The sequence below is a fragment of the Oryzias latipes genome, chromosome 20 (assembly GCF_002234675.1).
Source record: "Oryzias latipes chromosome 20, ASM223467v1".
Taxonomy (NCBI): domain Eukaryota; kingdom Metazoa; phylum Chordata; class Actinopteri; order Beloniformes; family Adrianichthyidae; genus Oryzias; species Oryzias latipes.
The window spans coordinates 18,263,872-18,278,304 of record NC_019878.2 but is presented as its reverse complement, the minus strand read 5'-3'; the positions used below and the strand labels follow the sequence as shown (position 1 = coordinate 18,278,304).

Here is a 14,433-nt window from a genome sequence, read left to right as displayed (position 1 = left end):
TTGTTTAGTGTGGAAGCAGCTCCCTCCAAAACAGAAAAATTCACATTTTTCTGAAGTTTTTCTTTATGACAAATCTCCTGGGAATGTGGCCAATAAAAAAAAAACCTGCTGGTGAGTTTCACTGCCTCCACGTGGCAAAACAATTAAAAAGCGTCGTTAAACCCTAATTTTTTTTAGACTAATGAGCAAAATAGAATAATGAATAAAATAATACTTCTATGGATTACCATTGGTGTTACAAGAAAAAAACACCCTTGAAGACACGCTGGAATATCTGCAGAGCTAAACTTCTTCAAAAATAGTCTTATTTTTAGAAACCCTCAGAGAAATAGAAAGAAGAAGTGTGATGCAAAGGGAAGCTCCTTTAACCTTTCTTTCTGTTTCCCGTAATGTGTTCCAGATTGTTATTATAAGTGACAACAGCTCACTTTGTAGCCAAAAATACTATTTTGAGCACAAAAATTTCTAAAAGTGCTGATGCTGCTGCTATGCCTCACGGCCGCTGTTTTCCTATCTTAGCTGGCGAGTATAAATGTCATTTTTCAGATTAAACTTTGGCTCCTGAAAACTCTGAGAGCATAAAAATAACACATACAAGTGTCCTGGCAGTTAAGCCAGACTTCTTAACTAAAATTTGACTCTACATTTACGGTTAATTAGCGTTTGTCTTTTTAGAAAAGATCCAAAATAACTGAATCCAATCATTTTCGAAGGTTAGTCATTAACTAAAGAGGTTTCTAACAAAATTTTAAAAATCAGCATGTTTTTGTAGGCAATTTAGACACAGTTTAACGAAGATACTACAGTGCAAACTTTGAACATCTACACTAAAAATGAGCTTCTGTCAACCGTTTTATATGAAATTGTAAATCTGTAACTGGCATGCCTGTTAATCAGTATCAAGCTAAAACTGAGCGTGCAAAAACCCTCTCCAAGCACTGAAGTGGCATGCTATTGAACTCATTACACACTTTGACTGTGCTTTACTCTTTGCTCCAGTGTCTATATTGAACCAAAGTGCTACAGTGACCAGCCTGCACTCAGGATCAATGAATTTAATCTCATTTTGTCTTAATGGATGGTTATCTCCTGCACAAAGATTGAGTAATTACCTTTGAGGTTTGACCTCAAATCAAATGATTCTCTTTCAAACTGAACAACCACAAAACACAATAATCATTGCAGACATATTACAATCAAAAGTCTGGACTCTGCTGCATAGAAATCTTTTGATTTGTCCCCTTTTAGATCCATTAATAATGCAAGATGTCTTACGAACCAGAATGTAGGATTTATGGGCTCTCCTGTTGTTTGGCACCTATAAAAGCCTTTGAAACAATGGGCTGTAATGAGGAAGAAGAGGGACTTTGCTCACCCAGTGCGCAGACCTTGTGATGCTGCGGAAGTACCTTTGCTTATCACAGCAACCAGACACTGACCAGGTAACTTCTCTATGCAAAATCTGCTTTAATTCTAACAGAATCTCGCGCTATGCAGCCTAACAGCATGATATCATGTTTAGTTAGTGGTGTTTATAATGTAGATTGGCGAAAATTAAGATTACATTTTGCTAAAGGTTGTAAAATGAAAGAAAAAGACGCAGGAATCATACGAAACTGAACGCTGGCCAAATGTTTCTTTTGTCTGTTATCATGTTTGGTGATTGTTATTTCCTATAAACTCTTGTTTTGTTTTGTTTTTTTTTAACTTGTCCTGTCCAACAGCTAGGCAGACAGATGAGAGCTGAGGGCCTCTTGGGTTGGACATATTTTACTTTAACAAGAGGGGTTATTAATCTTCAGACAAACCAAAGGTATGTCTGAATAAACCCCTTTTGTAATTGAGGCCAAACTTTATTAATTTCAAACATGTCTGAAAATCTTTGGTGTTGGACCGGACGGAAAAGGAAAGAGGGGAAGAAGAAAGAGGGACGTTAGAGAGAGGGGGGGTAGGGGGTGATAATAGGAGGGGAAGGGGGATAAGACCATGAAGCAGCATAAAGCAACAAGTTTACTGGTTGTTAATCATTATGGTAAGGTTCAAATGTAAAAAAAAAACAAAAAAAAAAGGGCGGAGCCTGTCCACACACACACTCAAATGTTATAAACACACCTGTTAGTTGCAAAAATGTCCACCTGTCGACATGTACACAAAACAGATAGTGTTCACACGCATACTTATGCCTTAAAACCAACTAGTGTGAAATATTTCAGTCATTCAGTCTGTTGAGCTGACACCTGTGCTCAGGTGAGTGTTTATGTTCTTCTAAAATGGATGGTGGAACGTGAAAAGAAGGAGGGAGAGTGCCCAGCCATCCCCACCCCAAGACCCCCACCGCACCAGCAGCGGCAGCCGGATTCCCCCCAACACCACACGGGAACCGGCAGGGAACAACCGCCGCCCGGGCGACCAAGCCCGCCACCCAGGCCAGGGCCAGCAGGGCCGCCGCAAGGCCCCCAGAGCCAGAGAGCAGGGAGGCACGGAGGGAAAGAGGGCGCCGCCCCAGCCCAACCAGGAGAGCAGCCCCCCCGCCGCGCCGGGAGAACCCAACGCAGGGCCCCACCGGAGAAGGACGCCCACAGCCCCAGACGAGCACCCCACCACCACCCAGGAGTTCCGGGCATCCCCCCGCCCCAACCCCAGGTACGGGCCAGGACCCCCCAAGGGAGACCCACTCCGCACTCCAGGCAGCCATCCGCCCGGCCAACGGTTGGTCCAGGGAGGAGCGAGGCAGGGGCCCGCCGCCCCCGCCCAGGAGGGGGGAACCCCGGGGAAAAAAGAGGGCCCACAAGGGGTGTTGTAAATATGGCCCGACCAGGCTCGGCCACAGTTGGAAATTTGGCGGGGCCCAGCACTCAGGAGCAAGGACCAGAACCCACCCCCCAGGGACACGAACACCCCCGGCTCAGATGTAATGTGAACCCCCCCACCGCGCGGAGAGAGCACCGCCGGGCCCAGGAAGCCAGCACCCCGGGGACACAGCCGCCGTTGCAAAGGGGCCCGTACCCCCCACCAGGGAAGAGGCAGGGGACAGATGGTCCTAGGTCCCACCTTCCTTGCAAAATGTGTGTGCGTGTATGTGTGTTTGAGAGAGTGTGTGTGTGCATGTGTGTGTGTTTATGTTGGGATGTATATATTGAGGGGGGAGGGGTGTGTGTACTAAGGGGGGTGCGGTTAAAATTGGCGGGTAGGGCACTAAGGGGACGTCTCCTGATTACTCACACTCTTGTTTTATGCTGTAATCTCAGCATGGATTGGAAGAATGACCTGAGACGAACCCAATCTATGAGGAGCATCCCCTCCTCCAGTGATAAACCCACCAGGACTGACACAGGACTGCGGGACAAGCTGGCGTCTGTGTCTGAGCTGGTGGCCAGGTAGGTCAACCTGCGACACAAAAACAAAAATCCAACATTTATTCAGTGTGAGCAAATGTTTCACACAGGTATCAAACCTCAGTGAGGGCAAGTTCAGGAATCAAAGCAACTTCAAGACACAGCACCCCAGGAGCGACAAAGCCGAAAGTAAGAGAGGCGACCACACCTTCAAGGTGTTTATAGATGGGACCAAATCCCCTTCATTCATGCATGCACCGTCTTCCCATTTTGTTTTTATTTGTTTTTAGGGGATACCATCTCCACAACTAAGCAGAGAAACCAGCTTGGAGTTTCTGCTGAGGAGAAACGAGGAGAGAAAACCAAGTGGAGCCCAGCCCAGTTTGACCCGCAGTAAATCCGTGGGAAGCCTTCAAAACAGCAGCGGCTCCATTGAGGCCCTGAAGGCTGTGTTTGAACCCAAGGGAGCTGCAAAAACCAGAGCAAGGAGCAGTTTCCCTCCTGCAAGCGCCACGCCAAATGGCATGGCGGAGACGCCAGTGATGAATGGAGAGGCCGAGGACATGGTGAGCCCTACAGAGGGGAAGAAACTACTCACTGAAAACCACCTCAAATATGATGCAAAAGAACATCATGAGACCGAGAAGGTAAAAAAATATATATTTCATTAGCTCTGAAGTACATTTTGTCTATACACCTTTTGAGGAGAAATCTGAGGTTTAGCATGTTTTTAGACAGATATTTGTAGTTTTAAGAATGTTTCAAAGTTTTCACAAACCTATTAGTGGCATATTTTCACTTACATTCATTCAAATCCATGAGATACACATGTTTAAGGTTACTTGAACCACACTTGTGGTATAAGTTTTGACTAGATTTTAGACAAAGTCAAAACATTTTGCCGCTTTTTTGGGATCAGCCCCAGTCTGGGATGTTTCTGTCTGACCTCCACAGCTCAGTTATTTAGGTCAGAGCCACCTTATGCTTAAGGCCTAACATTCAAAAAAATGAGCTCAGCCTTTTTGATCAAAGTCAAAGAAAGCACATTACTTTTGCTCTTTAATTAACTCAGTTTATCTAATTTATTTAGTCCTTTGTAATTTTTATTTTTCATCTAAAAATGATCAATTTATAGTTTTCTTTGTGATCTAGCTAAGAGTCTTTTTCTTGTACAAATGTGGCTGTCTGTCTAAAATCAAAAGTTTGACAAAGCTCCCAAAAGATTGTATCATGAATTCCATTTCTACTGAAACACTGAGCCCCGAAATACAGCATCACATGGAAAGACAGTCGGCAGCTGTTTGTCATCTTTCTGCTCAGGTGGGGAGTCAGACCCAGGCAGAGAAGAGGAGGACCATAGGGGGGATTGATTTTGAAAAAATGGCAGTTTCTCAAGCTGGTGAGTTTGACACAACAGCAGATCAGTGGCATTCACCAAAGGCTGCTTTATAGTGAAGCTCCATCTCCAGCACAGAAAAGCTGGGAAATGAACTAAAGGAGCATGGGGTAGTTTTTTTTTTTTTTTTTCTGATGTTGAAAGTGCACATTTATATTGATTTAAAAGATAAATGTTTTAAATTTTGTTGAATAATCAACACTTCAGTGATAAAGTGATAAAATACAAAGTGAAAAAGGCACAGAGGGATTTCTCCCATTCCCAAATTTAGGTCACAATCCGGTTAGCAAAGCAAACAAATGCTGCACAGAAGGCCCAAAAGGAGGAAGTAATGCGTGTAAATATCCTCAAACATCAGTGTCTTTAACTATTCAGCACTGTATTCCTTAAAACCATGAAAAGAAGATGGATCCGCGCAGGTTCTGTTCCTCATGAATGAAAGCGGAAGACAGGACATAAGAGCTTGGTGACTGTGCACAGAGCTGTGATTGACTCAGCCTGGTGTGGGCACTGAAAGCCACTTCAGAGTGGGACAGAAATAGCAGCCATGCTACAATCCCTGCAAAAGAGGAGCAGGCGGGGGGGGGGTTAAAGGGTCAACTGTCTCTGGGGCACCGATGAGGCAGAAAGACGGAGTAGCCAAGACGCTCAGAGGGAACCAAACAAACTGAAAATTGGACTTATTTCACAAGAACGTGAGGATACTAGAAATGCAGGGGGTAAGAGATCGGGAATAATTCATCATCGGTGAGTAGAGATTTGCATTTTGAATGAGACTGTGTGTAAGAAACTGCATTTATTCATGAAAGCCTGCATACTCTCTGAAACCTACAGTGTTTTGTACAAAATGTAGTGTAAATGTTTAATTTACAATGACTGATAGTTTCTACAGACGTGTAAAAACGGAGAAATATTTCTTGAAAGTTTTAAAACATTTTTCTCTGATGGTGTCAGAATTAGATTCAGATGTGCCTTCTTCAAATTGCTGCATTTTTTTCTCATTTACAACAGTTTCATGGCTTTAATTATGCAAATAATTTTAAGATCCTCGTCTATTTACCTTGGCTGTTCTTTGCTTAGTCAACTGTAGCTGTAGGGACTTGTGTGCTCTTTAATTGTCAGTATGTGTCAGTGGACTCGGGTATCTTTCCTGCTGCTTCACAAGCACACATTTATAACTCAACCACATGACAACTGTTAAAAGCACCTCAGGACGTGCTATTACTAGAAATGCAAATTGATACCTTTGCACAAAAGGTTTAGTGACGAGGATCTAAGACTTTAACAAAAACGCTCTTTAAAGACTGATGGCTTTTTCACTAGATTTCAGTGTTTATTAAAACAATTCCTCAGCTTGTAAAGAGACTAACATAAGGAATATATATCATTAAAGGTGTTTTAAAATGTTGAAAGTGATGCAGTGCACATGCAGAAACAGTGAATTTGTGGCCTGAGATTGAAAGGATTGAAATATACAGTTTTATTTTACTAAACTCCAATTAACACACATAGAACTATCAGATTTAAAGTGTGTAGTTTATCGATTTGTTGTCTTTGCAGAGGAAAAGAGGAAACTATTTGCAGAGCAGAGAGATAACACCGTTATCCATACCAAGGACATCGTGTCAGTCTCAGTCAGAGCCATTTCTGCACTTTATATGTCTAAAGTGGCAACTCAGGACTCGGCACGCAAACTTTCCAAACTGGTAACCACGAAACCTACTCATTTTTATATTTTTTACTTTTTTCATTTTACAACGATTAATAATTTAAGTTAGGTTTTGGTTTTTACAGCTAAAAAGTGTGATTACAATTCTAAGAAATGTATATATATATATAAATATATATATATATATATTCCACTCAGTAAAATGTAAAATATATATATATAAATATTCAATATGAATTTAATTTAGCCACCTTAAAGTGCAGACCACACAACACTTTTTAGTAAACCTAATGCAATGATCCATAATTCGTCTTCAATGAGCCAAAAATGACTCACCATAAATCAAACTTAACAATGACAAGGAAAAATGCCATCTCATTTAGGATCATGCATCATGTAAATATTACAAAAATGATAAAGACGGGAAATGTATGAGATCTAATGGAGCGTCTTTCTGGTAATGAGTTTAATGTGGATTTAATTGGACGTGGTGATCAAAAAAGATATCCAGATAGGCTCACAGAAGTGCATCACAGGATTGAGCTATTCTAGTAGGACTTAATTGTATTTTTGTCAGATGTAACTGTAAGAAATTTGCAAAAGTGGGTTAAAAATTTGAATGAATCTCTAGATTTTCCACAGGCATTCAACATTTACAACAGCATTTCAAAACGGCATGCTGCTGTGCAATGCTGTGAAGCTAAAACCCCCTGTTTTTCATGCAGGAACAGCAGCAGACATTTTCCTCTGAAAAAAGAGCCAAACTAACCAAGGTAAGGCAGAATGCTCCTGGATTTTTGCATGAAGATGTTATTGTTGGAACTCTTCCATGCTATTTTGGTCTGCATTGTTACATCACGCCTAACAAAAACCAAAATAAGTGCAACAAAAGTGCTTTTGTAAAACAGGTATTAATTTGCATTTGTGGAATAAAATCTCCATAAAAGGCCTACATAACTAAAAGAGGTTGTAGTTGCTGCTCAGCTTCAGCTTCAGCTTCAGGAGTTCAGCTAACCCATTCACACCTGGATTGTGGAAGTCTTCAGGCATGTTTTGGCTCTTGTAAGTGTGTCCACTCTGGAGCATGGTTTTTATTGAACGGTCAGAAGAGAAGAAAACATTAAAAGCAATGCTTTGTTCTTCTAAGATGGAAGAAGACTCCCAAAAAAGCCAAGATGACTACCACCAAGCAGAGGCGGAGGACCTTACTGAAGCATCCTCTGAGCATTTACAGCACTCCCAACTTTCCAGGGAAATGTTGTACAAACAACGGCAGAAATGTGAGCTGAGAAGGCTCCTGAAGCACACTCACCCAGAGCTGAAGATGCTTGATAATATTGTGGATGAGGAGTTTGCTGAGGTTTTGAGCTCAGAGAAGGTGGCAGCTGGTGAAACTGGATATGAGGGAGAGGTCCTTTCAAGACGCCTGATATTTGAGAACCGTGCACTCAGTGACAAAGCATTTCCTTCCACCCCCAAGATCCAGATGGCTCAGGGAGGGGTGGAAAGATGTGATTTTAACAAAGCAATGGCCGTTTTAAAGGAACCAAAGGAGCTACAAATTGAGAGAGTAGAAGAGGCCCTGGAAGACGATAAATCATCTAATGCAAATCTAAGCCGAAAAACAGACAGTGAGGAAGAGCTGAAAAGGAAAGATGTTCAAGCCTCTAGAAGGATATTTGAGAATCAGTCCAAAAGTATATCTAGGTCAAACCAAGATCGGCCTCAGGGGAAAGTTTCTATGTTTAGAGACGAGGGAAGTATACTTGAGAAGCAAAACAAGCAGTCTGAACGCAAAGAGAGGGAACACAGCAGTGACAAAAGTAGCAGCAAAAACATAGAAGTACAGCTTCAGGTGTCGAGTAATGATGCAGTCTCTCAAAGAACAGGCCTCTCTAGTAGTGAAGTGGTGTGTAGTGGTGCAACACTCAGTGAGCAAGAGAGTATTTCTGATCCTGGAAACCACGGGAAGATGATAAAAACAAGTGCTGTTCTTTTTTCAAACAACCCATTCATCTCAGGAAACATTGAAAAGGAGAAATCCTTTGAGCGAGAACCAGAAAGTCTGAATCACGAGAGCGTAGCAGCAGACGACAGGCTGATCGTCAATGTCAAGAACAGAACCAATCTGTTTGAATCAATGCCGTTTGACAAGATCAGACACCAAAACAAGGAGGATGCTGAGACTCTGGTGGAGAACATTAAAGAAACTCTGAGTTTCCTTTACCATATAAAAGCCATACACTCATCTGGCGCCATTATTGAGGTGAACGAAACAATGAAGGCCAAAAGAGCTAAATTCCTATTATTAGATAGTGGACCTCAGATCAACTACAATGACGTGACGGAAGGTGGTGCCCAAAACCTCATCCTTCAACTGCTACCACGAACTAACCTGAAGCCTCAGATTACTTACCTAAAGGAGGATAGCGAGGGATGCATGCAGACCATGGCGGTGGATGTTCCTCACCATCAGCATCAGTTCTGTGCTAACAAAGACACAGAGTTCAAAACTGCCAACGTGGTTCAGCTTGTTGAGGACATCCTCAATCAAGACAACTCTCTGAGGAAAGGATTAATCATTCAGGAAAATGTAAGCAACTTTACAGAAGTTATTCTTTACTCCCTCTACAAATACTTTGACGAGCAAGATGTGAAGAGTTACAGCCCTCCACAAGCGGTAGGGTCAGACAAAGAGAGCATGGAAACCATTGATGCCCCCCAAGAAACATTTAGAGATGCTGAGTTAGACAGGTATGGAGTAAAGGGGAATGTAAAACTGTTCAAGGATTGCATCGAAAAGGGTGACTTTGAGTATTTGAAAACTCTTCAGGCTGAGTCTGCTGGTCAGCAAGAAGAATGTTCTGAAAACCAGAAGCTAGCAGGAGATGATAGAGATCAGACTGGACCAGGAGGAGAACAGGCTGTTGAAAGTAACACAGAATGGGTCCCAGTGGATATTAAGAGACTAAAAAGCATTTTTTCTAAAGACAAAACCAATATTCAGGACACTAATTTTCAATCTTCCTATGTTTCTAATTTATCATTTGCAAAAATTCAATCTTGTACAGAATCCAACACTGAAGACGATGGAAACCTTGCACAAGAGGAACCATGTCACTCAGTTGTGCCACAGTTTATAGAGCAGGTTGATGACAATGTCCATCCAGCTAAAGAGGTAGAGACCACTTACCAGGTTTCCACTCTCCAGGCTGCCATGTATGACCTCCAACAGGCCACACATGAAGCCAAATTGTTATATCAATCTCTGCAAGAAACACAAAAAATCCCATTTATCTCCAATAAAGCAGATGTGGAGCCTTTAGGCAGAGAAGCTAATTTACCTCGAGATGTAGGGCAAAAAGTGGAGTCGTGTACTGAAGCAGGCTCCCCTGAATGCTTACCAGCATCAAACATTATCACAGGACAAGATGAAATGACAGAGACAGGACACGAAGACAAAAAGTTGGAAAATGTGCAAATCTGTGAGGCTAGAAATGAAAAGGATCACGACAACGATGTGATCCTAAAACAAGATTTTCAAGCTGGCATGGCCTTAGCAAGCAGTTCACGGGTGTCACCTGCACTGGACGAGGAACAGGAAGGTGGTCTTCAGGGAAAAATGCAAGCAGCGTTGGAATCCTTGGAAAGGTCCAACATTAATGTCACGAGAGGAGATTTTAGGGCAGCCATGATTTACAGAAGCTCTTACAAACCTAGTCAAGGAAAACCGCAAAAACTGTCCAATCAAAAGCCAGAAAATGAAAAAGTAAGTAATGTGACTGATTCTAAATTAGCTCAACCACCACTAAGTCAAGAAGGGTTAGTAGACAACTCCCCACATGGCACTGAATACAAAATTAAAGGACAAACAAATGCTGCCTCAAGAAAATCTGAAAGATCCACTGGTCCAAAACCAACCATCCCGCCCAAACCTGAACACTTTAAGGTCAAGCAGGATCAGTCAATTGCCTTAAAGAAGCCTGAAGAAACCCAAACTAAAAATGTAAGAAGCAAAGAACCAATGTTTCAATCTCCTCAACCACCAGAGATGTTAGTTTTAGATCAAAATAAACAATGTAAACCAAATGAAAGATCAACGGAACATCAAAGCCATGAGGATAATAATAAATCTGTGGAGATGTTACTACAAACCAAAGGAGATCATGTTCAAAGTTCAGCTATCACTTTAGAAAGCAACCAAACAGATAATTCTAGTACAACTGGACAACCAGAGGTGAGTGCAGCAGTGGAAAGGCATGGTTCCAAGAATGCAACAGGAAGAGATAACAGGAATAAAACTGATAAAAACCAGGCAGATTTAAAGGAGTCAATTCAAGATTTAGGTGAGAAAAAGGACCTTTCCATGAGGACTGCTCCACCAAAACCCATAAGACTCAAAATATTACAGAATGAGGATAAAACAAGAAAACACAAAGTTAGCAATGCAGATGACAACTCAAAGCCAGTGCAAAGTTATGTGGACCCACCCTCTGACACTTGTAGACTGACAGAAATAAGGAAAGACAAGCAGGAGAAGGAGATGAAGCAAGAAGACAACATTGAAACTAGAGAAAAGACAGAAGAAATCCAAATGGAGGAGGACTGCCATGAAAGGCTCTCCATCCACATGGATAAGATCGTCAGAGAGAACATAACAGCTGCCATGGAAATTTGTGACAACTTGCAAAAGCAAGAGCAGCTGCAGAGCATCCTCAGCCGGGTTGAAGAAATAGAAAAGGACACAAGCGAGGTCGATGTCAAGATCCTGAGGAGAGCATTCGAGAATGTCCCTGACTGGGCTGTGAGGTCTGACAAAAGAACAGAAAAAAACAGAGACACCGAGAACAAAGGCAAAAAGTCGCCCATACCGCAGGAGAAAACTGACAGCACTTCCCCAATGGCACATGTTTATGGCGATCTTGAGCGAGCTAGTGCAGAAATCATTCATCTAAAAGAGCAGACGATTGCAAGACTTTTGGACATAGAAGACGCCATCAGGAAGGCACTTTACTCAGTGTCCACCCTAAAATCTGACTCAGACATTGCAAGTTTGTCGTATCTTTTAAAGGAATCTTTTGGGCAAAAAGCATCTCCTGCTGGTAATATCACTCAAATTACCATTCACCCAGGCAGCATGGAGCCACAGGGAGCACAAGAAAGTTGCATCACCAGAGAAATCCCAGCTGCCACAGAAACCGCCTCTGCATCCCAACAACCAAGTCTTCCATCTACACCTTCACACATCGCTATTCAGTCAGAAGCTACAAAGTCGGAGCCACAGAAAACCAGAATGTGCCCCACCTGTCAGCAGAATGCAAAAGAGGAGAAATTTCAAACAACAAAGACGCTAATGTGCAACAGCCCCACACAGGGCAAAAGAATGAACAGCATTCAAAGTGGGCAAAAACCTGAAATGCTAATCTCTGATCGAGAGGTCAGTGTGCTGGAAGTGCAAACTGATAGTGACGGGAATGGCATCACTGGAAGACCAAAAGAAAATCAGGAAAAAATGGATGGCTCAGGAAACCGCTGTTACTCCTCCAAAATTGTCATGGCTACTGAGCCAGAAACCATAAAAGCCACAAGTAAGGCAGTTTTCAGTCCATCCAAGCAAGAAGTTTCCACCTATCCTGAATTTCAGCTGCCAGTCAGCCAGATCACTACCTTTAAACCCAAGTAACAACTTCTATCTGCAGTGTTTTGCATATTTATACAGTACTCAAGTGTTTAATAAACTGGTGTTTTATTCATGTATTATTATTCATGTTATGTAACATCTCCCAGATTTATTGGCAGAATCTTACTTAATTGTATTCTTTAAATATGACTTAAATCTATTTATTTTAAAAATGATTTTATTGTTTCCAATGTCTTTGATTTGTGTGTTTTTGGAGTAAAAAAAAAGATCTCCCCCCCCCCATTTCATCTCATCTTATTCATTGTCTTGTTCTTTTCCTTATCAGTTCCAATTGGCCTCTCATGAGATGTGCTCTGCCTGTCAGAAACCCGTTTATCAGATGGAAAAAATCACTGCGGACAAATATATTTTCCACAAAACCTGCTTCTGCTGTAAAAAGTGCAAGAAAAAACTAAGGTGGGATAAAACTAGATTCAGGAAATCTTTACACAAATCAGTGAAATTCTGATTTTGCAAATGTGTATGATTTAGGGTTAATCATTTGTTAATTAAGGCCTTTATTATCTGTTTTTTGCAAAACAATATTGCAATCTATAAAAATGAATTACAACTTTTTCAAAAAAAATTGCTGGACACAATAATCACCAAATCTGAAATACATTTACAATTTACAATTTTTTTTAAACTATATGAATATAGTGATGACTTGATTTTTTTTTAAACAGCTCACATATTATGTTGTTCTACTCATATCCCCCAAACCATTTCATGGTTTGAATAGAGTGTGCTATTCTATGAAACACCTCAAATGATTTATGAAATAAATCTGTGTTTATAATCTTCTTTTAAGAGAAGGTCAGCAACTTTATTAAAATAAAATAAAAGATTTTATAGGATTTTATTACTTACACTTCAACACAGAAAGTAATATACAAGAGGAAAGGACTTTAAATTAAATAAAGAATAAAAACTTAGCTTTGACATATCATCCGTGGTTAAACTCAGTTTTGGTGATTTGAAATTATTAAGGTTAGATGTGTTTTTGTTAAGCTGTAAAAGTCTCTTCAAAAGCAACCAACCAGCTGTTAAGTGTAAACAGATATTTTCGAAATTGATTTTAAATCAAGAAAGTAGCAATTTTCAATATTAATGGCAAAGTTACCAAAAAGAGTTTTCAGACACATTTCATGTTTTTACAGATAAGAAATTCTGCTTCCTTCAACTACAAACTTACTTTTCACTTTCATTTACTTAAAGAATGGGAATCCTCCTATATAAATAGGAATATATTACGGAATCACGCAAACGTTTCTTTTAAGAACAAAGTTACCCTTTAACGATACCTTTCATTAAGCTAAAATGTTCCCTGCTGAGCTTGCAGGTTCACATTGTTAATAGACAGCTCACATATTTAAGATGGATCCTCTGATTTGCAACTTTAAGGAACAGAACGGTGTATTATTAGCATGTCCTCCTGGTATTTTCTTACAGACACCTTTGATTTTTACTCATAATATAATAAATGGATCAAAAAGAATGATCTAACATACATTTGCACTATCTCCAATCAATGTATTGATTTCAACAGAAGCTATTCTATCTGAGAAATGTGAAGCATCAAATCGACCTGAAAGTTGTGGTTCTTTCCAAATAAAGTGTTTCTGACATCCTCGTTTGTAGCATGTACAGTTTCGCTCCCTTAAATGGAGAATTCTACTGCATTTTTCACTACCAACAACTGTTCAAAGAAAAGGGGAATTACGATGAAGGCTTTGGACACACTCAGCACAAAACCCGCTGGACTTTGAGGAACGGAGCCATCGGAGTCCCGGATGAATCTGAGGCATAGAAACGTGAGTAAAGGCAATAATATTGTAACCTTTACCTTCACATTTGTGACTGCATGCTGAGTTTCATTGTTGTCCTCAGCAGATGAGGCGATTGGGATCAGGAAGACACTCGCATCGTCCTGTCCAATTTCTGCTTTTGTCTTTTCATAATTAATGCTCAACTATTTCATTACAGCTAAGTCCCAGGAACTTTTAAGAACTGTAAAGCTTACACATTTAATCTTCACATTTTGTGCGTTTAAACAAATAAGGTGTACTTCTGTTGGTTTCAATTTCATATGACTCCAACACCCAAAATATTTTTTTTAGGTTTATTTTAACCAGTATGAAAAAAATATGAATCTGAATATAAATGTTTTTTATTGGGAATTTTAGGAAATGTTTTTTTTTTTTGATGTTATATCTTAAATTCAATGAAAAATAAAAATGCATGCAAAGCTTTATTTGTCCCAAATCCAGGAAATCTGTGGAGGGATGAGGCAACACTGTGAAATTTGACTGAGGACTATAAGAAAATAAAATAAAAAGCAAGTTTGACCAAA

At 40.6% G+C, this 14,433-nt stretch overlaps 1 protein-coding gene across 6 annotated transcripts; it reads left to right on the top strand.

The window, feature by feature from the left end:
• The first annotated feature begins 1,348 nt into the window (after window positions 1-1,348).
• LOC110014564 (LIM domain and actin-binding protein 1) lies at window positions 1,349-14,433 on the top strand. 6 transcript variants are annotated; one of them, XM_023950195.1, is made up of 10 exons: window positions 1,351-1,442; window positions 3,249-3,377; window positions 3,446-3,524; window positions 3,626-3,982; window positions 4,656-4,734; window positions 6,292-6,437; window positions 7,126-7,173; window positions 12,367-12,497; window positions 13,722-13,894; window positions 13,971-14,433. In XM_023950195.1, the coding sequence occupies exons 2-9, from the start codon at window positions 3,250-3,252 to the stop codon at window positions 13,888-13,890; spliced, it is 1,137 nt and encodes a 378-aa protein (XP_023805963.1). In that variant the 5' UTR covers window positions 1,351-1,442; window position 3,249; the 3' UTR covers window positions 13,891-13,894; window positions 13,971-14,433. The 6 variants fall into 6 exon arrangements, with proteins under 6 accessions (XP_023805958.1, XP_023805963.1, XP_023805962.1 ...); XM_023950194.1 differs by having other exon boundaries at window positions 1,352-1,442; window positions 13,974-14,433; XM_023950190.1 differs by lacking the exons at window positions 12,367-12,497; window positions 13,722-13,894; window positions 13,971-14,433 and adding an exon at window positions 7,548-12,268 and having other exon boundaries at window positions 1,349-1,442.

Coding starts and splice junctions, on each gene's coding strand:
- LOC110014564 (XM_023950190.1), top strand. CDS start 3,250: ATGGATTGGAAGAATGACCTGAGACGAACCCAATCTATGAGGAGCATC. Junction 3,378..3,445: donor GTGTCTGAGCTGGTGGCCAG/GTAGGTCAACCT, acceptor TGTTTCACACAG/GTATCAAACCTCAGTGAGGG. Junction 7,174..7,547: donor AAAGAGCCAAACTAACCAAG/GTAAGGCAGAAT, acceptor TGTTCTTCTAAG/ATGGAAGAAGACTCCCAAAA.